The sequence below is a fragment of the Lutjanus erythropterus genome, chromosome 20, assembly GCF_056507025.1.
Source record: "Lutjanus erythropterus isolate fLutEry1 chromosome 20, fLutEry1.hap2, whole genome shotgun sequence".
NCBI classification, from domain to species: Eukaryota; Metazoa; Chordata; class Actinopteri; order Lutjaniformes; family Lutjanidae; genus Lutjanus; species Lutjanus erythropterus.
The window spans coordinates 21,938,153-21,963,691 of record NC_139336.1 but is presented as its reverse complement, the minus strand read 5'-3'; the positions used below and the strand labels follow the sequence as shown (position 1 = coordinate 21,963,691).

General features: G+C 38.7%; 1 protein-coding gene across 7 annotated transcripts in view; it reads left to right on the top strand.

Moving 5' to 3' along the window:
• The window catches only part of mast4 (microtubule associated serine/threonine kinase family member 4), a 148,974-nt gene that overhangs the window by 103,934 nt on the left and 19,501 nt on the right, over positions 1-25,539 (top strand). For 5 of the 7 annotated variants that reach the window (XM_084745304.1, XM_084745302.1, XM_084745308.1 and 2 more), the window contains 8 exons: positions 10,687-10,775; positions 16,822-16,891; positions 17,595-17,673; positions 20,562-20,716; positions 20,798-20,873; positions 20,964-21,173; positions 22,332-22,433; positions 24,317-24,449. In XM_084745304.1, the coding sequence (XP_084601430.1) occupies positions 10,687-10,775; positions 16,822-16,891; positions 17,595-17,673; positions 20,562-20,716; positions 20,798-20,873; positions 20,964-21,173; positions 22,332-22,433; positions 24,317-24,449 (914 nt within the window). Of the gene's footprint in view, positions 1-686; positions 1,169-10,686; positions 10,776-16,821; positions 16,892-17,594; positions 17,674-20,561; positions 20,717-20,797; positions 20,874-20,963; positions 21,174-22,331; positions 22,434-24,316; positions 24,450-25,539 lie in introns of those variants that run through there. The other 2 variants (XM_084745306.1, XM_084745303.1) reach the window with 2 other exon arrangements.

Genomic DNA, 25,539 nt, shown 5'->3' with positions numbered 1-25,539 from the left:
TGAGCTCATATCAAAATATTCTGATCTGCAACAGTTAGTTGATTTATCAATTAATTCTCTGATTTCAGCTTCTATAATATTTTCCAGTTTCTTTGCTCTGCTATGACAGTATTTTTTGGGTTGTGGGATTTGAGGACGTCATCTTGGACTTGATTGACACTTGATTGATATTTTTATTTGTTGACATTTTGTAGCTCAAACAACTAATTGACCAACCAAGAAAATAACTGACACAATTGCAGCCCTCATCAGCTGTGTTGCAATTTAAGTGAAAACTTTTAATGAATATTGGTATATATTTGAATGTTGTAAACATTTGATCTGCATGTTTTTCAGCCGTTTGTGTTTGGCTTCTTATCAGCAGAGATCAAAGGTGATGAAGTTAAGGTGAGGCTCTCATCCAATAAATGAGGCAGGTCTGTTTTATACAGGAAACAGCTGAGGGAAGAGTGTGTGCAGTGGCAGAAAAAAATCCATGCAAAAGCACAACATTTCCATTTCAAATAGGTCCAGCTTAATACACTGACCCACCGAACTTTTGGAGGGGTGCCAGTTTGCGAAAGCTGCGAGTGCACAGCAGCATCTGCTGATGATGCAGCACCCCTATGTCTCACAAACCCCCCCTCACAGGATGTGAAGTGGTAGATGCCTGTTACATGATATGAAGCATGTTGAGCGAAAGGAGCAGGGTGAGTGTTTGGGATAGAGAACACAGTCGCAGTGAGACGCTAAAACAAAAAGTCAGCTGGTATTAGGTGTCACATCCCTGCAACAGTGGAAGCTGTCAACACCTGACCTGGATCACACGCACTCTGTGTGCCTCTCAGGATCCTCCCTGGATTACTTTTTTATTTGAGGACAGGGGAGGACAACGTGTCCTCTCTGCCAGTGTGTTTATGCCGCAGCTGGCTGCAGATGTGCCTGTGCAGAGGAAGTTTGGACCTAAGGAGAGCTGTTGTAGGAGTACTTGTCAGGACTGCTCCGGGGGTCGCGTCCTCCCGAACCCTGAGAGCCATCGCTTTTCCTCGCTGGGTCTTCAGAAGCCCCCGTTGCATCTCCCTCTCTGGCATGACTTGGACGCGATGTCAGATTCCAGTCTGTGGACAGTGCTGTCCAACTTTAACATGCCACATTTCTTCAGTGGAGCCCGTCTGCGCCGCTCCAAAAGGTAACCATTAAGACAGTTTGAAGTAGCGCCGTGTTTTCTTTTCTGCAATATGGTTTATTTCTTTACAGACAGGCTGCGGATGCAGAAATTAGTCCATCCTGAGTAAAAAAAACCTGATTTTTCTGTCTAGTTTCTGACCAGTGATTGGAGGGAGGGATGTTTTTCTTTGTATTTACAATAGGTCAGCTTTATGAGGCCAACGTGAATAAGAATCTGGGTGTTCCCTTCTTACCTATTGTGTATTATTTGCTTTGTGAGTCAAATGGTAATTGAATGTTTGTTGTTGAGGCAGGTTCATGTTCCTGGCACAGGATGTGTACTTTCCTATATATTATCCTCATTAATTAACCGCCTGAAATTGGAAATGCTCGTTCTTTTGTTTTATATTTCTGTTTGTGATTGTGTGATTGTTGTCGTTGATGGAGTTACAGTTTCTGTCCACCTCCAAGAAGCAGTACTGTGTTGTTCTTTCATACCACGACTTTTTAAAAGCGTTCTTCACATCGCTGCATTAAAAACATGTCACTGGTTTATGTGATTCGCTGGTTTATTGCTTTAAGCCACTTGATCCCAGTTTTTGTATAGGCTATGGTTTGGTGAAGCCCATATAACTGATATTTATTTTTAATCCCTGCACTGACCCATTTTATAGTGCAGAACAGCTTAACATCAAATACTGGCTTTTTTTTTTTTTATCAGATATCTTGCATCAGTGCATATTATGAATATATATATTTTTTTCATTGAAAACCAGTCAGATTTAGTGGTTAAGTTTCAAGCACAGTCTCAGAGATCACAGCCAGCTGTGTGTTTGTGAGCAGATTGGTTATTGACTGTAAAGATGGTCTGATAGTTGATTGTATGAATACAGATATCAACAACGGATGGAAAGTTTCACTACAGATGACCAGTGACTGACTGTTTAATGCTTCACATGTAAACAGCATTTCCCCATGTCAATAAAATAATGTTCCTTTTCACACTCTCTCCAGTAGCAAGACAGCTGACACATCTGTATACTGGATGTCAAAATTAGGGCCTGACTGATACTGGCTTTTTGGGGCCAATGCCAGTACCGATATTAGGGTATTAAAAACAATTCTGAGGTCAATATAGGGGCTAGAGTTATTTATATATGTATTTTCTGTATATGCACATATATATAAAACCCAAAGTGATGTCAGGTCAGGTATCAGCTGAAAAAAACAGCAAATCCTTACGTTTAGAAAGCTTGAACCAGCAATTGTTTGTTCATGTGCATGTTCTTTATTTGTGCAGATAATAAAACAAAAGAGAAGTGACAAAAAACCACATGTGGGATGAAAAACTAACACTGAGGGCTTGTAAAAGAAAACCACCTAACACTGAAATTAAAGACAGCGATGCTGCCTCAAATTTACAAACACAAGCCTTTTTTTTTTACTGTGAAAGAGAAGATGATATAATTTCCATGCAGAAATCCTGGAAATGAGAAGACCAATGGTGACAAAACAAAATAAAAACAAGGATTACAGTAACATGCAATTCTACTAAAACTTTGCTGCAACTATCGATCATATTACCGTTAGGCACAAATTTAAATATACTTAGGGCACTTAGGGCTGCACAATTAACCGAAATATTATTGAAATCACAATATGGCCAAATGCAGTGTCCAAATTGCAGAACCCTGCCATTTTCTGAGAAAGAAAAAATGTGAGACAAAGCAACATTATAATGAAAAACTGTACTGCTGAAGAGATGCTCTGACCTACAAATCTTGTTCCCCAGATCTACAAAAAAAAAAAAAACATGTTTGGCACAGACCCCAATAAATGTCACATCATCATAATTTTAAGTGTTTTTTTTTTACAGTGAAAACAAAAATTGTGATGAAAATATGGTCACTCCCACCAATTGTATCACATATCACAATCACATTATCTGTCAAAATAATCATAATATAATATATATTTTACCATCTACCATTTATTTTACCATGTCATGCAGGCCTAAATGCACTGTATATGAAAATTTAAACACCTGACAAACTAAAAACAAAGATTTTTGTGGAGCTGGAGTCTCTGGAAATCTATGTAGTACTGTACATCTTCAGATGTAGAAAATGACAGTGCTGAGCTGCGTTGCTTTTACCCAACCAGCAAGTTTTTAAATACTATTAATAGAGCAGCGTGTGTGTGTGTGTGTCATATGTCTGACTTTGAATTTGGGTCTGTCAGCGAGCAGCAGCAATTTATGTGGCATTGCGCTTTGTCAGCTCACCTGACAGCTCTGACAAGGGAGCAAAACTCACAGAAGTAAAAAAGATTAATCATGGCTTTTTGTTGACGCGGGTCAGGATCAGACATCTCAGATTTATCTGGATTCGGAGTGTAAATCAAAGGCTTTTTATCTATTTTTGCCTCTTCCGGTGCCCAAAATAAGTAAGCAAACGAGAATCTAAGAAATTGTTTTTGACAGATTGAGATTACTTTGTAATATTAAAGAGCTGAAGTAATGTAGGTCAGTTCAGAATGCGAAATAAATGTACAATTTGAGGTAAAAGTGAAATAAGAATATGTGAAGTATCTCTAACTTTGATAAGCACCTTTTTAGGGAGTATTTTTAGTCTCAAGAAGAGATCTGCGGCCACGCTCGTGGAGATTTCATGTGTAATACAACAATGGTGTGATGAGGTTGAGGGTTTTGCATATAACCGAGACTGGTAAATCTCATATGGATCCGTTCCAGGAAATCTCACACATCTGCAGTACAGCACACAACACTGGCCTACTTTCTCCCTATCATCTTCGCCCAGGGCTTCTTTATCCCTCCTTTAAAGCTTCACTATACAGACACATTTCCCCCCCTCTCACTCAGCCTTTCTGGCCACAGAGGTGCTTCTAACCAAAGCTCAGCTCAGCATCAAACGAGATGAAGATGGCCTGTGTGTCGTCCTAACCTGTAATCCAGAAGCAGTCATTTTAATGTCTCCATGAGTGGCACTCAGCTCTCTAATAGCAGTTGTAATGGTGCAAACACACACTGGGATGGGTAGCGAGAGGTTGATTGGGCAGCAGTGTGGCATTCCCTTGGCCTAATCCACAGTGAGAGGGTATAAATAGATCTCGTTAAATCTGATCCTCTTTGACTGAGCACCTGTGTACCACATATTATTCACTCCCTCCTGTTCATGATAAATGATTCATGGCATGTGTCCACTCTCTTGATTGCAGGGGTTAGCCCCAGAAATCACTTGAGTAAACATGAACAAGTGGGATTTCAGTCAAAATAGGGTTTCCCCTCCGATTTAGAGGGATGGATTTAGATTTTGATGTGACAATAGAGCACCGACAGGACTACAGAGAAATACAAGCAGCTTAGGATACTGCTGTTGTCAGTCACTGGGCTTCGTGCAGCAACATATTTGTATTCTTATCCTGAATTTCTTACTTCTTTTCTGTAATGTTTGCTTGTACAAATGTATCAGACGAAGTCTCTTAACTTGTTAAATTGCTCATTTCAGCTCAGGTGAATGCCAGGAGGATTGCATTTCATCGTTAGCAATAATTTTTGCCCCAAAAATTGTCATATAAGGCCACATAATCCACTGTTTGTTGGCAAATTTCATTCACAAATAGGGATGTAATGATGTCAGAAATTCAGGGTATGAAAAAAAGTCCATGATGCAACATTAATTTTGGTATATTAAGAAACAACAAAAAGGACAACTTGTAAAATTGTATTTTAAGTATTGTACTGTAATTATAAATCTGATGTTCATAGTAATTTTGTTTGTAGAAAATTTGTTTTTCCTTTTAACTTAATGGAGTGATATTTATAATTGGGTGTCCAGAAAATAGTCTAAATAGCAAATTGGAGCCATAGATAGTGTATTAAATAAGTTGTAATCCTATTACATATATGATTTATGGTTGAGGTGAGTTGTTTCCCAGCCCCCTCCTCCCCAGAACTGAGGGAGTTCATGCAGGCTGCAGGAACGCTGGCAAGTGCAACATTATGATTTGACAGTAACAAGTGAGGATGAGTCCGACATTGTACATTGATCAGCTGCTCTGAAAATATACACTCTGGAGTTTGAGTTCAGTGACTGCCTGCCAAACTCCATTAAGATGTTGCTCAATTGAAGTATTATAGACATCTGCTTCTTCCAAAAGATTTTAAATGATTTGTTATGACTCATAAACAGACACTTATTCATTCAGCGAACATTCAGCATTAATTTGAGCTCTAGTTAACATGAAATGGGCGAATAATAACACAAGTTATGGCCTGGAATAGAAATTTCTGAGGAGGACCCGCGGCTGTAGTGCTGTTGTCAGAGAAGCAAGTATTCAGACTGAGCATGTTTCCTTAATATCTGATGACACATCATGGTCACTTTATGATTTATCACAGTAGATGTATTAATGCAGCAGTCAGTAGCAGTCCTTTTATATAATAAAATAAAAACAATAAGTATCGAGACATTTTTTTAAAATCAAAATATATGCACTTCAGAACTACAGATCCTGCTGTCAGCAATCAGCAGACAAAACAAGACAGTAAAATCAAGATTAGCAGTGTCAGTGGTGTTAGGGAACCCAAAACAAAATTTGAATAGTACAACTGTCAACACCATGTCATCAGAGCAGCACCATTGAAAAAAAGACGGAGAGAATTGTTTACACGAGGTAAGACGGTAAAAAAATGTCTTGCAAAAGAAAAGCAGTCCATGAAAAATATGGGAGGTGATCAAGCAGGGGTGTGACAGTTGCAGAAATGTTAGACGAGAGAATTTTTTAGCCTACAGTAGGAGATGTTACACTGTTGGGTGAAACGGAGGACAACACTTGACAGCAACCTGCATAAACACTTTGACAGCTGAATGTGGAGCGAGAGAAAGTTCCTGATAACTACTGAAATGTTAAGATTGCTGTGCTGAAACCTGCTAAATATATATATATATAAATAAAAATAAAAAACTGGGTATATTAGCAAGCTGTGATAGTGATGATGATGAACAGAATATTGATTTTGCATTAAGTTTGTCTTATTTGCATATTTTATTTTAGTTCTTTCTGTGTCAAATTTTAACTTCAAATTCATTCAGATTAATTACTGATGGATTAGTATTTAGGTAGGACTAGCCAAGCATGTTGCTTTTTTCTACTAATCTTGAGACGAGAGATGTTTATAATTGTTAAAGAGGCTTTCATATCAGTCTCTCGTGCCCAGATCTGTGTAGACTTGATCCCAAATGACTAGTGTGAACGCTGCTTGCCGCGTTTAGTCAGGGTTTGTTGACTTGTGCCTGAGTCTGCTGGAAAAGCTGGTCTCGAATGTGGTGTTCTGTGGTGTAACTGGCGTAGGATCAGGTGTAGAAAACTTACTAGATGTTGACTGCTATTGGGATTTTGGGATTGACCAGTGTTTCCACGCCAGAGCAACAACATAAAGTGATGTTGTGTAGATGATGATGCAAGTGTACTCGGGTACAGAGCAACATTACTAATGTGAAAGCTGACCTCTGGGGGAATGGAGGGGGGACTCAGGTGTGGTATGAAGCAATGGTTACTAATGTGAAAACACTCTGTCAAATGAGTGTTGTTGTTTTTTTTTTCTTTGAAGAGACTGGCAGACTATCTGCTTACGATTCATACAACAGGTCTGGACTAAACATAATTTTTGCTTGCAGAAAGTTAAAATTACAAAATCAGTGAATGCCAAAAGTTTTCATAAATAACTTGTACATGCCACTTAAATACAAATCTATTCGACTGGATGTTGCACGAGGCCCAGTGCCTGAGAAGGGGTTTCCTCGCCTTAAAAAGGTGACGGTGAAATTTTACTTCTGCAACATTCAAATTTATCTAGAATTTGTTTTTTTCCCTCCTGTTAAATCTGGTATAATCATGTGAACTTTCATACATGTACTTCACATGACTCCAACAAAGAGGATTCAACTAAATTGCTGTTTGTCTTTTCATTGTTTTGCTTAAGTGTGCAACATTAGATGATCCATGAATATTAATTCAATTAAATGCACTTTTATCATAGTTGGAAGAAGAATATCTAGAAGGTCAAAACATCTTTCTCTTGGGGCAGCTCTGGTTGAAAGTCTGCAGTCTGTAACTTGAAGCGTTTTCAGAAGTTTGCGCTGTCTCATTTGTATTCAAAAGATCCATAGTTTGTTGCTTTGGGCAGGTAGATTTGCTTCACTCACCAGGTGAAGATCAATGGTAATCTATTGATTGGCTGGTAAAATTGGATCATTCACTATCCATTTGGCTTGTGAACCAAAAATTTAATTATGCACCCTGGGAGCAATGCTTCTCCCTCTTTTCACTGATATTATTTTTGTTAATCTGAGGCATCGGTCTTGAGAAAAGAAAATCTGCTACATTGCTCTAGCTCAGCATCACAATTTATTGATCACATTGATGTTTCGGTCATGAGAGAGTTGGTTCTGTGAATAAGTTATATCAATCAAATTTGTGGGATAAACACCCAACATGAGCACAGAAATCATTCTTAGGCTGTTGTATATCACTTGCCTGCACTGATCCTTCTTAATGCTACATTATGTTGTGTGAGAATCAGTAAGCAGCATTTTCGTCTATGCTATAAATCTAGCTGGTGAGTAATATTAAATCATACTGGGCCTCTTACCAGATCTGGATTGTGCATCTGGCTGGGAAAATGTACACACGATGTATGACCTACAGATATTAGCATGGACTGTTAACACTGCAAATACTGCAGTTAAAACTTAGTGTACAAATAATGAATAGAGGATGGCTTTAAATTTAGTTTTTTCAGTGTTATTGAGGTTGATACAGTAATCTATAAACGGCATCGATTTGTAGGCCACAATATAAACTCGGTACACCTTTTTAGCATGTGTGTGGAAATCTAATCGATTTTGATGCTGCTATACATGTAGCAACATTCGATTTTGCATTCATTTTTGTGACAATGAGAGTGAAGGTTGCGCTAGAAGCACATGGATTATTTGACTTGACTTGACTTTACTGCTACTAAAGCTTATAAATGCAATAACTTTTGGGAAAAAAAACAAACAAGATAACACTGTCAGAACTCTGAATATTGTAATTGGTTAATTCTTCTTCTGGTATTTTGGAGTGCAGCGTGGAGTGTTGAGAGCTTTTTGCACGTCATTATCAGCTCTTGTATAAAGTCGCAGAGCTCGTCACTACTGCTGCTGTGACATTGAGGCTCTCAGGGCTCCGCAGTGGCACCTGTACAAGCTGCTCTTCAGCAGTGTTGACAGAAAGATGAAGGCCGCCTGCTCGCGCATTTCTGCATAACTGCAGAAGCCCATGTGCATTTGATAGTTCTGTGCGATCAGCGCTGCAACACACAGACAGGCGAGCTGCACCTGTGACTAACTGATGCTCTGTCTGCCGCTCTCTTCCTCTCTTTGTCTTCCTCTCTCTCTGTATCATACCCACATGAATGGTTGTTCTGTATCTTGATCACTGGAGTAAAAGACTCTGCCCTGCAGCCGTGCAGCACTGTGTTTTTGCTCTTCATAAAAGATCTTTTTAGCTCTTGAGGTCTTATTTGGATGCCCATTAGCTTACGCAAAGTGGTTGCTAATCTTCCTGAAGTCCACACAAAAACAATAACAACTAGAAGGTCACTTGGAGAGCGCAGACCTCTGCCAAGGCCAGTGGCCCACTCTCCTATAATATCCAAATCTGTCAGCCACAGCCAATATTATCGCTTGTTTTTGTACACTGGTGGAGTTTATTGCAGACAGTTGGATGTGAGCAAAAGTAAAGTTAGTTGCATGAGATTTACTGAGAAAAAAGCATTGTTAGAATTGTGCCGATGTTTCAATTATACCGGTTCTCAGCGTCTCTAGTTTTTCCACAGTCCTGATGACAAACAGACAGACCAGACCAGAAACATAACCTCCTTGGAGTGGGTAATAAAAGCAAGCAATGATTCACACAGTATCAATAAGACATGAAAAGGCAAAGCCAAATATAAAAATCAGAAAATAAATGAAATGATTCTACATTTGATAAGACTGATAATAGAAGCTTGCAATGAAAATTTTTCTAAAAGAAAATGTTCATCTGTTTTGTGTTGGTCGCAGAAGAGGCTTGATGAAGAACAATTCTAATCACACAGTTTGTTCTTGGACATTAAACCCCCAGATGACAATTGTTCACTTGACCTGTATTATACACAGGGTTGAGAGGGTCACTTTAAAAAATGTATTCCAGTACAGGTAGTCAATGTAGTCAGTAACCTAATCCAAGTTTTACAGCTCAGCCTCTTTTCATACAGTTGTAGCTTAATACTGGACCGATTTCAGAAAAGGTTGGACCAGTTAGACACTAAATATAACCGGGGCCAGGTTGAAAAATGCAGAAGTTACCCTTTAAACTTGGCAATAGGAATACTGTGGTATGGCTTTATGTTAAATCTGCAGTAAAATCCAGAAGCACAGCCTCAACTAGCTTCACTATTCAAAAATTAAGGGAAACTGTAGAATAAGTCGAAATGATTATCGAATAACATCTTAAACATTCAGTTGGAAACGGTTCAGTTCTCTGAGGAGGTTACATAACAGGATGTCATTGAGTCTCTGACCTTGAAGTGATTTCTTCTTCTCCAGGCATTATGTGTTTCCACCGACGGTCTCTAATTTGAAAGTATAAATCCGAGACTAATCAGGACATTGAACGCTGAAGCTGGTTTTTACATCGTCGTTGAAGTAGTTCATTTTTCTGTCAAGGTTAAAAACTGGGCTACTTCTCTGAGTCACATGTTGTTTATCACAGTGGCTCCTTGTGAGTCACAGTCCTGTATTAACATGACCAACAGACATAAAAGTGTTCTCGATGCTGAACACAGAACCTGCTTTTTCTATGACTGAGCCAAGACGTCCTGTCTCTTGTTTTTACGACTGTGTGCACCGATATTTACTGCTGATTCCAGCCCTCAAATATATTATCTTGAGGGCATGTTTTGGCAATTCAATAAAGTTTTCTGCCAAAAATACATGTAATTAATTGTTTGTAAGTGTATGAAGGTGTGAAGACGTAGTGGTGCTTGATGGGACTCTCTTTGCATTGTATTTTTTTTTCTTAGAGAAACAAATGTTTGCAAAACTGAAGGAATTATTTTTGTCAGTATAAAGGTTATATGGAGGCAAAGAAAAGCCACTGTACTCTTTATAATAATATTCACAGCATTTCACACCAAGAGCAAGTAATGAAGCAGTGGGGAGAAAAAGTCATTGTGGGCATCATTCCTTGTAAAGAACTTGATAAAAACAGTACCAAGACAGAGGTTTACCGATGCAAGCCACTAATTAAACCTAAAGAAAAGACAAGAGAGGCAAGACTGACAAAGTACAAATCAAAATGCTTATACTGCAATGAGGAGCACATGTTTAAAACATCACATAATTGAAATCATATGCGTACAGGGTGAGCTTTTCCCTGCTGCCAAGTCTTTGTCCAGTGTCCTGCCTAACATTCATCTGTGTGGTTTTACAGCTGCAGAACGAGCAACAGAAAAAGTCTGATAGGCAGCGGGCAGTCTTCGGGTTTGCCGCGACCTCACTCCCCCCTCTCATCTCTTACAGGTAAGTGACTGAACAATACACGTCTATGCATGTCTGTTAATGTGTATGCATTGCTTCCTGTGTTAGAAACATGGACACAATTCACAATGATCTCTCACAGGAATGCAGTCCATTGTGTATGCAATAAGGTTTTGGGAAATGACACAGGAAAATGGAAATGTCCATGCTTTAAGTTTCCCTCTCCATAGCTTTACCTGAATGGCAGCACTTAACTGGCATCCTCATGTGATAGTCATATTATGAAATGGACGGAAGTACAGTTAAAGGGGTAGTCTGCATTATTTGAAGTGGAATTGTATGATATTATTGATGGTCTGTCTCACCTATGGAAGGTGAAGCAGCAGGAGTACCGGTGTAGAAAGCTAAGCACTGCCGTGGACAGGGTCAGCAGCAAAATGCATTTTCGCCTGTTCAAAAAGGCCCATAAAAAAAAATCAATATCAGTGCAAGTGTACGCTATATTTTCACCACTCTACCTTGCCGTCAGACAGCCTCTTCTAACAGGAAAGCATTGTTGTCGAAGCCAAATATCGCCCTCTCCAAAACAGCCAAACTCCTTTGATGAAAACGGAAATTTTACTTTTGAAAAGCACAGGAGCTGCTGATCTACTATTGCCTTGATCAGTTTGTTTGTGTTATTGTGTGACTTGTATGATCCTAAACTTACCTTTTAAAACACCAAAGTCACACAACAATACAAACAAACTAACAGATCAAAGCAGCTGTGGACCAGCAACTCCGCGAGGTAGAATTACTGATTTTGCCAATGGAGTTTGGTTGGTATGGAGGGAGTGGTATTCGTCTTATAAATCAGCAGTTTCCCTTTAAAAAAGGCTCTCTGATGGCAAAGTAAAGCAGTGAAAATATCCTTAATATAGCATACATTCAAACTGTCTGTTTTTTTTAGGATGACCTTTGTTTTAAGTGGCTTAAATACATTTTGTTGCTGATCCCGTCCACAGCAGTTCATTGCTTTGCTTCCATGCTGGTACTCATCTCTGCTTCTCCAAACTGGCTAAAACACTGACTACTGATAAATAACCCCACTTCAAATAATCCAAACTGTCCCTTTAATACGTTGGATATTGTTAACTGACCCCAGCAACATAGGATGCAGAGGCTTGTCTGGCACAGAAAGCAATGAGAAAGTACTAAAAATAAGTCATAAACTTTTTATTATCCTTTCAGTGGCAATCTGTGTCAGGTCAGTTCTGTGGTGTTTGGGTGAGAATTTAACCGTACAGTGGAGAGTTGAAGGGCAGTGATTGTGCTCGGTGAGGAAGTGGTGGCCTGCGGAGAGGAAATGCACAGGAGCAGAGGGAGGGGAGGCCTCATTTACCACAGGGCGTTTTATTTCCTGGCATTGGTCAGCAAAAGCAGAGCTGCAAATCCTCACAGTGTTTGGTCTGTATTTCAAGATGGACTCAGACTCAGGAAACCACAATGTTCTTGCTAATGACTGTGTTCAGCTCTTGGATGACCTAAGACTGTGGCTCAGTCGTAATATTGGTACCAGAGGTAAGAAAAACATCCTTTCAGTTCTATTTACTGCAGTCATATAACTGAGTGCACTTGTGACATACAGTAATTAGAAAATCTACGTTTTTCCTCTGAATTTTGGTTGTATCTCTGTCGGGGGTTTTATGCCAGATCAAACCTTTGTTCATGATCATTAATAATTTTAGAAATTGCATTATTTTGAACCATATTTCCTGCTATTCCTGTGTGAGTTGATAATCTGTTTCTTCAGCTCCCAAAGGAAGTGGTTATTGTCTTTAATTGGCTGTGATTAAGATTACAGTGCAATTAAACAGTTGACATTCATCAGTAATAAGATTTAGTGGCTCTATCATTGTTTCCCAGTATGGAAACGGCCTCTCTTTATCTTCACAGTAGGAGGTGGTGACATTGTAGCTTCTGGTTAATTAAGTGTTTGGTCCCTCCCTTCATAAGGGGTGTAATTATGTCTGATTAATGTTGGACCATAGGTTTGTTTTTACATTACGGTTGTGGAAACACATCGGCTAATTGGTGGCTTTCAGAAAGCCCCTACAGTATAATGTGTTCAGTGTCCCAAAGCCTCTATAACCAGCAAGGTCATACAGTATGCAGACATTACAGATGTAGTTGTCACACACGTGATCTTATAGAAGCCAAGTGAGAGAATAAAACCTGGTGATCTATTTTTGAGGTCTGATCGAAATTGCTTTCTCTCAGAAAGTAAAAAAAAAAAGTTTTGCCAGGGTTAATCTTAATTTTTCATTTGTAACACAAGTGGAAAGAAGTTTTGCCAGGTGGAAAAAAAAGCTGTGGCTGAGTCAATATCTCTAAAACTAAAAAAAAAAAAAAAGAAGAAGAAGAAAGAAACCACACTTTTCTTGCCTGCACATAACAAGGTCTTTAAGATCTAAAAAGTCTGATCATACAACACCTCTCTCTGACTTAGAAGGTTTTAAATGGATTGGCTCTTGAATTACAATGACTTGATTGGCTCGTGTTACTCAGTATACGGCGTCCTTATGTTCTCTTGGTGATGATGAGTATTCAACTGTTCCTAGATTTAACTAAACATCTTTTGGGTAGAGCCTTTGTTCATTGAGCTCACCTCGATTTAATGCTTGAGAATCTGTTGAGATTTTCAAATCTAGACTTTAAAGGAGAAATCTGTAATTTACTGTAATAAATCCTAAAATTTCCATGGTATGCCATCAGAGATCAAAGAAATAAGTTCTAAATTGAAATACTTGCTACTCTGACATCAGCGCTCCAGCCGCAGTGTCCGCCTTTGATTTTGGGCCGGAATAAGTTTTTGTTTGACCATTTCATGTTAATTAGAGTTCAAATTGATGCCGAATATTCACAGAAGAGTTAGTGTCTGTTTTATGAGTTGTAAGAGATCATTATTAATCTTTTGGAAGGAGTAGATGTTTATAACTGTTAAACTGAGCAATATTTTAATGGAGTTTGGCAGGCAGAAGACAGGCAGACCCTGAACTCAAACTCCAGAGTCTGTATTTTCAGAACAATGGGCTTTTTTTTCTTTTCAGGATAACGGACTTAACTTTACATTGACAGACAACTGACAGAGATGCAAACAGCTGATCAGGTTACAGTGCAGGACTCGTCCTGCGTTTTTATATTCAATTTACAATGTTGTGTACATCTTGGACTCTTGCAGCGTTCCTGCACTCTGCCTGAACCTCAGGGCGGGGAAAACAACTCGCTTCAGCCAAACAGTCTATATTAAATAGGATTTAAACCTGCTTAATTTACTATCTATGGCTCCAACTCACTATCTGGGCCACTGTACTCATATATTGAACTTTTTAAGGCGCAATATGTAGCAGTTACGCATGAAAAATGTGATTCTGAACATTAATATAGCAGCAACAGCTGTTATATATAGTGGAGTAATGGTGCCCTGAGCAGAGAATGAAGTCACACTTCCTCTGTTTGAGCTCCTCGGCTCTTTGTTTTGGTCGCCAGTCCGGCTGCACATGTGAGCGCATGTTAGTTCATGTGAGTTCCTCCCTATGAGACTGTCAGCCCTTCCCCTCCTTTATGAAGAGACTAATAGAATGACGTCTCACGCAGAATTATAAAAGCAAGATGGCAAAGTGCAGCTGGGGGCGTTCACATTAAGTTGCAACCATCAAACTTTAGATACCTACAGTTGCATCTAGTGCCAGTGAATGTCATGTGTGGAACCTTTAACTCCCATCCTTTTTAACCTGGCTGGGTAAACAGTCAACTGTTTTCTACTTTGTTAACTAAATGCCGCGATCCTGTTAGTGTTGCCATCTGAACTTTTTAAATTTCCTGCCTCAGGAAAACGTGCAGAGAGCCGCACCGCATTTTAGCAAAAACCCACATGAAACACCTGCGTTTTTTCTCGAGCACTTTAGATTTTACAGCAACATCAAGGCAGTTTTGATAAGTTATGTGCCTGTCAGGCTGTTCTGGGTTTACAGCTATCACATTTGCAAAGCAAATCAGCGTCTCTCAGAAGTTTAACCATTTGAGATCAATAAGACAAAGAAGAAGAGAGTATTAACCAACACCACACACTGTCATCAGGCATCATGTTTGACTTTGAGACACATCTCTGCATCCTGCGTAAAAACCAGGAGGCTTTGAAAAACAAACTGGTCCAAGCATACTGTTTTACTATTACTGGCAAGTGGAGGGTGTAGGATAAGAGATAGGAGGATAGAGATGACATGAAGCCAAACGGGCTGTTAGTTAGCTGGAAAATGTCCATTCAGTGAATCTGCTGTTGATGAAAACGATACTTTGGAATGAGCTGTGTGTGTATTCAGTTTGCCTGCTTGCTGACCTTGTTTCTAATGCTTACAAAATCAGTGCGCTGTAGTATGGGATTACTGCGAGATATCAAACAGGAACTGTTCTCTAAACCCACTTCTGTACACTGATGGTTTCTATCACAGCTGTGACGTCTTCAAGAGACAGTTTTAGATCCAGATGAGCTGCATTAATCCTCTATATCAGGGTGCTTTCAAAGGGTCAGTGCCTATGTTTAGATGCACAAAATGTTACGGAAATTAAATGAAAAGCGAGATAGGTGACTGCAAATCAACATGTTTGGACATTACTTGAGGAGTCCCGCAGGGGTCTGTATTAGGCCTGAAATCAGTGAATTTTGACTTTTTTTTCTGAGAAAATTACTCAAACTGATAAATCAATTATCAGAATAATTGGCAGTTAATTTAATAATTGATTAATCATTGCAGCCCTAATCACAAATATCGAAATTTCTTATATTTGTAGATGATACATGTTTTCTGTTCTGGGGAAAATTTGCAGCAGCCTTTGGTCACGTCACTAAATTACAGATGTGGTTTGATCAAATAAATTATCATTAAATTTGAACAATACTAAATTCATGTTGTTTGGAAATTGTGAACAAATGTACAAATTGTGATAGATAATGTTAATGTAGAAAGAGTAGATGAAAATAAATTTCTAGGTTTCATACTAGACCAAAAAATCTGCTGGAAACATCATATCGCGTCTGTTCGAACAAAGTTGGCGAGGAGCGTTGCAGTTCAAGGCAAAACTAGACACCTACTGGGATTGCAAACCGTTGTGCACCCTGTGTTGTTCTCTGGTATTACTACATTTGAATTATTGTGTAGATGTGTGGGGCAATACCTACAAAACCACCGTCCAACCATAATGCATGTTCCAGAAAAGAGCCATAAGGATAGTAAACAATGTTGGACATTGAGAACGCACTAAAATCCTGTTTTTAAGGTCAAATGCATTAAAGTGGATCTGGTGGAATTTAAGACTTTCTGGCAACGTTTGTTTATGGCCGGTTTGGGTGGGGAGGGGGTGAGGATGAAGAATTTAAGAGGGAAATAAAATTTTAAACAATGTTCTTTTAGCACCGATCTTAAAAGCATGCGTATCATTTTACTGGGTGATTTGCACCGTGGGATGAAATCAAATAAAGTAAAAACATGAGACAGTTAAAAGATGTACAAATAAATTATTTTTTAAGAAAGTATGAAGAGAACGAACATAATGTGTAATTGTGGGGATGGACGCTGGGGAGGAGGGCAGGTTTTCTGACATTTTATTGACCAAACAATTAACCCAGAAAGTAATCTTCAGATTAATTAAAACTGAAACAATGAAAATCGTGATTAATTATTAAACTCTCTGTAGGACTTCTAATTATTTCACTCGAGCTAGGATTGGCTGTAGCTCCCCATCACCTGAACAGAGAATAATTGATTTATATGATGGTTTTTATCTTATGAGGAAGAACTCAAGGACGTAAAAATGACCGGTAATTATTGACCTGTATGATTTGTTTATAGAGCAACACAACAATTTGAAATTTCCTTCGTCAAATATCTTTGTGATGATCACTGATCCGTGAGAATGTTTTTATTGGAGTTTGTCCCTCTTTGTTTTGGCTGCAAATTGAAATAAGAATTGAATTTTTTTTTTTTCCACTTGCAGGTTGTTTTCCTTTTTCAATTTGTTTCCTCTCTGTTCCTTTGTGTTTGTCTTGCAGGAACAAGCCCACAAGACAGTCCTAGAAATTTCTCTCCCAGTGCCTCTGCTCATTTCTCCTTTGCACGAAGGTATACACACACACTCATCCACATTTACTTGATTTGCAGCTGAACAAATCAGCCGGTAAAGGCCAGAGGGAGACTTGTCGGACACAGATCCTTTAAAGAAAAATGAGATTCAAGTTGTAGCCATTCAACGGTGTAATATTTTCACTGCCAGTACTCAGCTATGTATGCTCTCAAGAACAGCATCAATAACGTGTTTATTTTACACCATTTCTCAACATGATATCATGTAATTGTGTATTTTTATTATAATCCACAGTCATTGCCACAGAGCAGACAGGTAACTTCATGTTAGGCTTCCATTTTCCCTTCAACCCCACATTTTATAGCTTCATACCCCCTCCATTCATTAGTTTGTCTCATCGTAGCTCTGAAGATTTCTTTATTATCATTTTGGCATCTAGTTTCAGTTCTGCACTCAAGTACTTTATTGTCCCTCTAACTTCCTTGTATCTAATAGAATCATTTTGAAATATTACAAAAACAGTCACCATTCATCAATAACCATGTGATCACTGGGACTGTAGGAGTTAATTTACATGTTTTGAATATAAACATGGAAATTAAGCATATTTCATGTTTCTAAAGACCCTTTTTGCAAATTTGTCTTTGCACAAAGACAAAATGAAAATGCTGCTTCATTTACGGACTCGGCATCGGGCTTTTCAGTGTAACGATTCTGTTTGTGTTTGGTGTTGTGTGACAGGACTGATGGTCGCCGCTGGTCGCTGGCCTCGCTTCCCTCCTCTGGATATGGAACCAACACGCCCAGCTCCACCGTCTCTGTAAGCATCACGCACTCGCACAGTCCGACACAACCGGCATCAGGGATTGTAACGGGTTTAACCAGCTAAACACAACAGAAGACATCAACATAACCTCAAAAATAGGGAGGATTTTGAATGCAGTTTGGGGTCTTGGCAGTAAACCTTACCTAGTCTTGTTAGCTGCTCTCAGAAAAAAATACCTCTTTCCTTAAAAACATTCTGTAAGCAGTGAGAAATCTTTTTTTTCTTGGTACTCTCCATTTCTCATCCGTGTCTGTCCACTGAGGAGGACAAGACATGAGCATGTATTACTGTAAGGAGAACTGGATACAGCTGGGTGGAAACAGGAGAGTCGTAGTTTTTATACATGCTGCACATTTCTAGGGACAGGTTTTTAATGAAAAGGGGAAAAAAAGGGGGGAAAAGAATCTTTACTTTGCTGTGAGACAGAAAAAGGAAACCGCCGTTTTATAAGCTAAATATTGCGTCCTCCAAACCAACCGAACTCCACTGGCAAAAACGGTAATTTGACCTCATAAAACTCAGGAGTTGCTGATCTGCTGCTGCCTCCATCGATTAGTTTGTTTCTGTTATATTGTGACTTTGGTGTCTTAAAGGGTTAGTTCCGATTGCTCGTCTTGAATCGCAAAATTACAGCGTCATGTCCGAAAAGACTGAAACTGAAAATAAAGATTATGATGATTAAAAGTCTGTTTAAGTCGCCGTGAAGAACAAATGAGCCCTTGAAGGTAAAATGACTTGAATGTGGAATTCAGGATTTGTCTTGGTGGCTCAGTTTACTCATGTGCCTGACTACCCTGCTGGAGGAAAAAGATTTGTTCTGAGAAAACATGACTTTGACAAGATGACACACCAACTAACACACACACACACACACACACACACACACACACACACAAAAACAATTGCTCTCTGTCGTTGTGTCCAGTTCATCTGCGTACATCTCTTTATCACTTTCGCTCTAGCCCAAACACGATTCTATTCAAATATCAGCAGGATCATTTAGAGGAAGCAGAGTCACAGAGTGTCATTTACAGGAATTACAAAGTGTCTTGGTGATTAGAAATTGCCAGTACTGATGTTTTATTTTTGTTTTGTGTGGTTTTTAATCATCTGGTGCGTTTCCTGCCATTCACACCATCCATCGCAGGAAATGTGTCTTGTTTATCTGAAACATCAGTCATGAGTCAAGTCATCTTAGGAACAGAAACACTGACTGTTTTTGGTTTCTGGTAAGGGTCCATCCCATAATTTAGTTATCAAGTACAAATTTTTATTTGTTTAATAAACTATAAATGTTTTTTTTCTTTTTTATCTGGGCTGATTAAAATGCTTTAAAGGAATAGTTTGATTATTTGTGAAATAATCAGATTTGCTTTCTTGCTAAGAGTTAGATGAAAAGACTGATCTCATCCTCGTCTCTGTCGTAAATGTTGAACCACAAGCCAGCAGCTGGCTAACTTAGCTTAGCATAAAAACTGGACGCATTTGCAAATAACTAGTTTGGTTGTGTACAAAGGTAAAGAAATCTGCCTGCCAGCATGTCTTGCAATCTTTTTCTTTTTTACTTTTAAACAGAGCCAGGTTAACTTTTTCCCCTTGTCTCTAGTCTGTATGCTGAGCTAAGCAAAGCATCTCCTGGCTGTTGCATCATATCTGTGCATAAGCAGTACAGATCTTTTCATCTCAAGGGCCATCCACACCAAGAACGATAACTATAACTAACTAACTATATACTGGCCTCAACCTTTCTCAGCGCTCTGCGACAATCAAGCCACGTTTGACAGTTTTTGGTACAGAACAGAGCACGCAACAGAAATTACATTAATGAAGACGTAGACACAGCATAACAAGGAGAAGCTGGGGTGGAGGGGGATTGCAAAGCAGCTTGCAGAGGAGGCAGCAAAGGTAGGCAGACTAAAGCCGCTTAAATAAGGTGGCATAAGGTGAGATTTACTGATTGGATGCTTGGAAGGGAATCAGCTGACGTAGCTGGGATTGTGAGCTGAGCTCGACTCTGTGACCTGCCTGAACTAATACTGTGTTTAATCAACAGTGGGAAACAATATCACTGGGATCACTTTCAGAGTGATTTGATGAAGAATAAAAACACTGACAGCCAGTCAAAATTGACCCAAATTTACAGGGTATAACCTACAACGTAGGCTGTAAATTACACATTAAAATCCTAATTTTACCTGAGAAATACTGAAATACTAAACAGTCTTCAGCAATGATGGCATCTTTGAAGTTCATTTGTTCCTTATTGTTATCCTGTTTGACTGAGTATCATCAAACTGATGTCAAGGTTATTGTACTTAACTGAAACTAAACTAAAAACTAAAACTAGGTGTGAAAAAAACAAACCTTTTCATTAACTTTAGACTTTAGAAAAAACCAAAAACTGACAGAAAATATTGTGTACTTACAAAGCTAACTAAATACCTATTCTGAACTTCTTAAATTTTCCCCTGACAAATATCTCCCATATTATAATAATTATTTTTAAAAAATTACTAAACATTTTTAAATAATAAAAACTAGACTGAAACAAGCAAACCCACCACATAAATTAACTGAAACTAAATTGAAAACAGACATTAAAAACAAATAAAAATATTAAAAACTAATAAAAAATACAGAATGATAATAGTTTTGGTGCCACTGTTTGCAGAACATTATCATTCATCAGTGTGGATGCTCTCGTTATTATTGTTATAATTATAGTTTTTGTTCTTGATGTTGACGGCTGAAAATTTGTCAGGTACTTGAGGGAAACTAGCAAAACCCAGGATTGTCTTTAAGTATGTCTTTTTCTTTTTTTTTTTAAATACAATCCTTTTTTTTTTCTTTTCATGTTGAATATATATGTGTTTCATTTCCAGTCATCCTGTTCATCACAGGAGAAGCTGCACCAGCTGCCCTTCCAGCCTACGCCTGATGAACTGCACTTCCTCTCCAAGCACTTCTGCACTGAGAGCATCTCCGGGGACGAATGCCGCAGAGCGACGGCCATGCGACCACGCTCACGCAGTCTCAGGTATCAGTTCACCTCTACAAATGAACATCGCAAAACATTGATGCCACTCAGGCACTGATTTTAGTGTAATTTGTTTTCCAGCCCTGGAAGATCTCCATCGTGCTACGACCACGAGATTATTATGATGAATCACGTCTACAAGGAGCGGTTTCCTAAGGTAAGAGCTCACAATAAGTTTCCCACAGCAGTGTCTGGTCATTAATTATCTTCTGCGCTACCAAACAGACACCTCCTCTTCTCACTGCAGGCCACAGCTCAGATGGAGGAAAGGATTCAGGATATCATCCGCAGCAACTCTCCCGAGAGCGTCCTCCCTTTGGCAGATGGCGTGCTCGGCTTTGCCCACCACCAGATAATTGAACTGGCCCGCGACTGTCTGGAGAAGAGCCGGCTAGGACTCATCACCTCCAGCTACTTCTGCGAGCTCACTGACAAGCTGGAGAGGCTTGTTCAGGAGGTGAGCGCGTCTTCAGAAATCAAAGTGATGTTTACACCAATAAACATCAGGGGTTTTACAGAGAATTTGCATAAAAAAGTTGTGTGGAACATGATTTTCCATTTTAGATCTGCAGACCAGCTACTTCTCATGAATTATATTACATTCTAGTCACAGAGCTGAGCATCTTATTTTCTGTCAATCTTCAAAAAACCCTTAAGGTTGTTTGAAACACTCACTGATGCTCTTGAGGGTTTTTCCAGAATTCTTAAAGATTTGCTAAAACATATTAGAGCTGCAACAATTAATCAATTATTAAATTAATTACCAACTATTTTGATAATCAGTGTATTGTTTTGAACAATTTTTAAAGGAATAAAGTCAAAATTCTCTTATTTCAGCCTCTTAAATGTGAATGTTTTTTGGGTTCTTTACTCCTCTAATGATACTAAACTGAATATCTTTGGGTTGTGAGTAAAACAAGACATTTTAGGACTTTATCTTAGTCTTTTGGAAACACTGATAGACATTTTTCATCATGGTCTGACATTTTAAAACAAATAACTACTAACTGATTAATCAAGAAAATGATCGGCCAATTAATTGACTAAAAAAATCTTTACTTGCAGCCCTAAAACAGATCTACAGGCTGGAAAATAAGTATGTCTTCGCCCTTTTTGGAAAACAAGCAAAGGTTTAATGTGTTGTTTTGTAAAATTTTGAATTTTGTGAAAGAAAAATATTATAATGTAGTGTATATAGCTTTTATTTTCATAATTTATTTTATTTCTTTTACTTTTTATTCCTCAGCTTTTGACCCTTGAGCTTCTGTAACAAGTGAATTTCCCTGATTTGGGATCGGTGAAGTTTATTTTAATTTTCTTTGGTTCGTGTTGCATAAATTGAGCGAAGTAACATTTAATTTCCATCTACCATCTTTGCTTGGATTAGGGAACTTGGGATAACTGGTCAAAATCTTTTATATCATGCATCAGACAAAATATCCTTTGAAATGCCTTTAAAGCAGTAAGTGCTGTTGTTGTTGGAGATCACCAGGTATTTATTTCGGGGATGAAATCAGATGTTTAGAGGCATAAAATATGTTGATATATATTTTTAACTGAACCTGATGTGTGAAAAACTGAGATCTTGTTTGTTTTCTGTTTGGCTGTTGTGTAGTCCACAGAGAGATCGGAGAGCGAGGAGGTGAACTTCATCAGAGAGCTGGTGAAGAAGATCCTCATCATCATAGCTCGACCTGCTCGACTGCTGGAGTGTCTGGTATGTATAAATCACTAAACAGCCTCTAAAACACACTATATGTATATTTTTTTATATTTATTAGTGTCCCACAAATCTGTTGTATTGGATTCTTGAATATTATTCCTCTTTTCTTGCCTCTGTTACTCAGTAGGATAGTTAATTGTTGAGCACTGTAGCTATTTGTTCCTACTTACCCAAAGTGAAACATGCTAATTGATGCCTTTTTTTCCAAACTGAACAATTTTATAAAATATTGAATGCACTGCACTGTTGTGTATTCACTGGGACTGAAGTGGTGATTTCTGCCCATTTATTCCTAATTCAGCTTAATTTAGCTGCCTATGTCCCTCGTTGTTAATGTGACTTCGTAATACTGCTGCAGTAGAGGTCATGTATCTAAAGAGACTTCCTGGTTATCAGATGATAATGTGGAAATAATGTGACAGTGTGAAAGAGGTCGCTCGTAGTGATGAACCTCTAGAGAATTATCACCCGAATCTGCAGCTCCACTTGACTATATGCGGCTTTATAGTGAGTTTCAGCTCATTGTTTAGCTGCCTGACCCTCGACTTTACTCATTCAGTTCATTGTCGCTGCTTTCATGTTGGCGATTTTAGCAGCAGCAGCAGGCAGCTGTGTTCAGTGGAGAAGCTTAAACACCTACTGTACACCACCTGCTCAGCACCAAACAGCAGACAGACACAGTGAGAGACTAGCTGGTGAAAAGAGTGGAGCATTTAGCAGCTGAAGAGCCGGATGTTTCCTTCACGAGGTGGTGGAGGCCAAAAACAGAGACTTGGTGACCAGAAACACAACTCCAGTAAATGAAAGCTTAAGTTGCTCTGTAACTGCTACATGTGTAAACGGGCAACTATTTGCTAACAAGTTTGCCAAAACCTTGAACTTAACAGGTGATGAAAATGTCGGTGTGGCTATTTTACTAATTGATTAATCGTATCAGTCATTTTTCAAGCAAAAATGTCAAACATTTGCTGGTTCCAGCTTCTTAGATGTGTAGGTTTCCTGCTTTTCTTTGTCATTCATGATGGTAGATGAAGAGTCTTTGGGATTTGGACTGTTTGTTTGGACAAAAAGAAGCTATTTGACATTGTGACTTTGGGCTCTGGGAAACTCTGATGAGAATTTTTCACATTTTTCTGACACTTTATAGACAAAACGATTCATCCATTAATTGGGATAAAATAATTGGTAGCTCAATTGATAATGAAAATAATCGTTAGTTGCAGCCCTGTTGTGCTTAAACTTTGTTTCTGTGTACTTCAAGTGGCCAAAAAAACACTTATTGCAGGTTTAAAGTAAGAAAAATGTTGCATTTGTGGGTTTTAAACAGGAAGTAGATTAGAAAATCTGTATTTTATTTAGAGCTGCAGCAATTAATCCATTAGTTGTCAACTATGAAATTAATTGTCCACTATTTTGATAATCATTTTGAGTCATCTTTTTAAAGAAAAATACCCAAATTATCTGATGTGAGCTTTAAAAATGTGATTTTTTTAATAGTTTCTTTACTCCACTATGACAGTAAACTGAATATCTTTGGGTTGTGGACAAAACAAGATATTTGAGGACGTCACCTTTGGGCATTAAGAAACATTGAACACCATTTTCAGACATTTTATGGACCAAACAACTAATCTAAAAAAATAACAAAAAAAAAACAATCATTAGTTGAAGCCCATATATTATTATCATTCTTTATCTTAAGAAGAGCTGCTTGTATATAAAATACATCTGTGAATGTGTCTGATCCAGAGTAAAAATAAGTAAATAGCACAAAAACTGATACAAAAACCACAGATTTGTTGTTTGCTTCCACTAAAACGTGTGTTGTCTTGTTGAACATTGTTCTTACCGGCTGCTGGCTGCTGTTGTGTCTGCAGGAGTTTGACCCAGAGGAATTTTACCACCTTTTGGAGGCTGCTGAAGGACACGCTAAAGAGGGTCAGGGCATCAAAACGGACATCCCTCGTTACATCATCAGCCAGCTGGGACTCACAAGAGATCCTCTAGAAGGTACAGGAAGGACTCTGTTGTCTTTATTTCTGGAGCGGTGAATTATATTTATATAGTTTCTTCTTCTTTCAGGTTTGTAAAGAAGAGGAATGATAAAATGATTCCACTGAAGTGCTGTTAGTCAGTGATTCTTCAATAATATGTTGGTGATGCAGTAAATATGACTAAATTGAATACAAGGCTGCAAAGGAATGAAGCTGTGTAGGAAAGTAAAAGACAGATCTGCTCTTGACTAATGTCCTGTACTGAACAGACTGTCTTTCTAATGACCCTCTGTCTCCCCAGATTCACTAACAAACAACATTCATTATGACTAATTAGAAAGGAATGGCCTCCCCACAGACCTTATACAGATCCTCACAGGCTGGCTCATCAGCCAATCTCTCTGCTCATTTCCCCTGAGTGTCTCCCGTGTTTCGTTTGCCCAGTGCCTCATGCGCCCGAAGCAAACTTACAAGGAAGGACAGATGTTAAATAGCAGCAGAAATGTGTTTACAGGCTCTCGAGGGACGAGACAAACACACCCCTGTGAAATCACACACACTGACTTTAGCTTGGTTGCGCACAAACACAGACAGAACGTAAAAGATGCAAGGTGGTTTATAATGAGCTCTTGTTCTGGAGTGGTGATTTTCAAAATGGGTGTTAGACATGTGTTTATGTTGCCACATCTGATTTCCACCTCATTTATTTTCAATTGAGATTACGATGGAGTCAGCACCTCAAAACTAATAGGTGAATAATGGCTAAAGTCTGCTGTTTTTTGTTCTGTTTTTCAGCATTTAGGGTACCTTTGTTTCAAAAACTGCACCGCACAACATGTTCATAGGCTTAAAGGGATAATTCTAGTTTTTGAAGTGGGGTTGTATGACGCACTCAGTCGTAGTCAGTGTGTTACCCACAGTGGATGGCAACCAACACGGCCCCAGTTTGGAGAACCAGCAGGAGCACTGGTGTAGGAAGCTTAGAACTAGAATTATCTGGGAACTTGTAATAATTTCTAGCAATTGTGGAGGTCGTCTCTGATCTTAATCCTGTGAAGTAAAAATTCCATCGTATGATATTTGTAGTCCCATGCAAATCGGTTGCT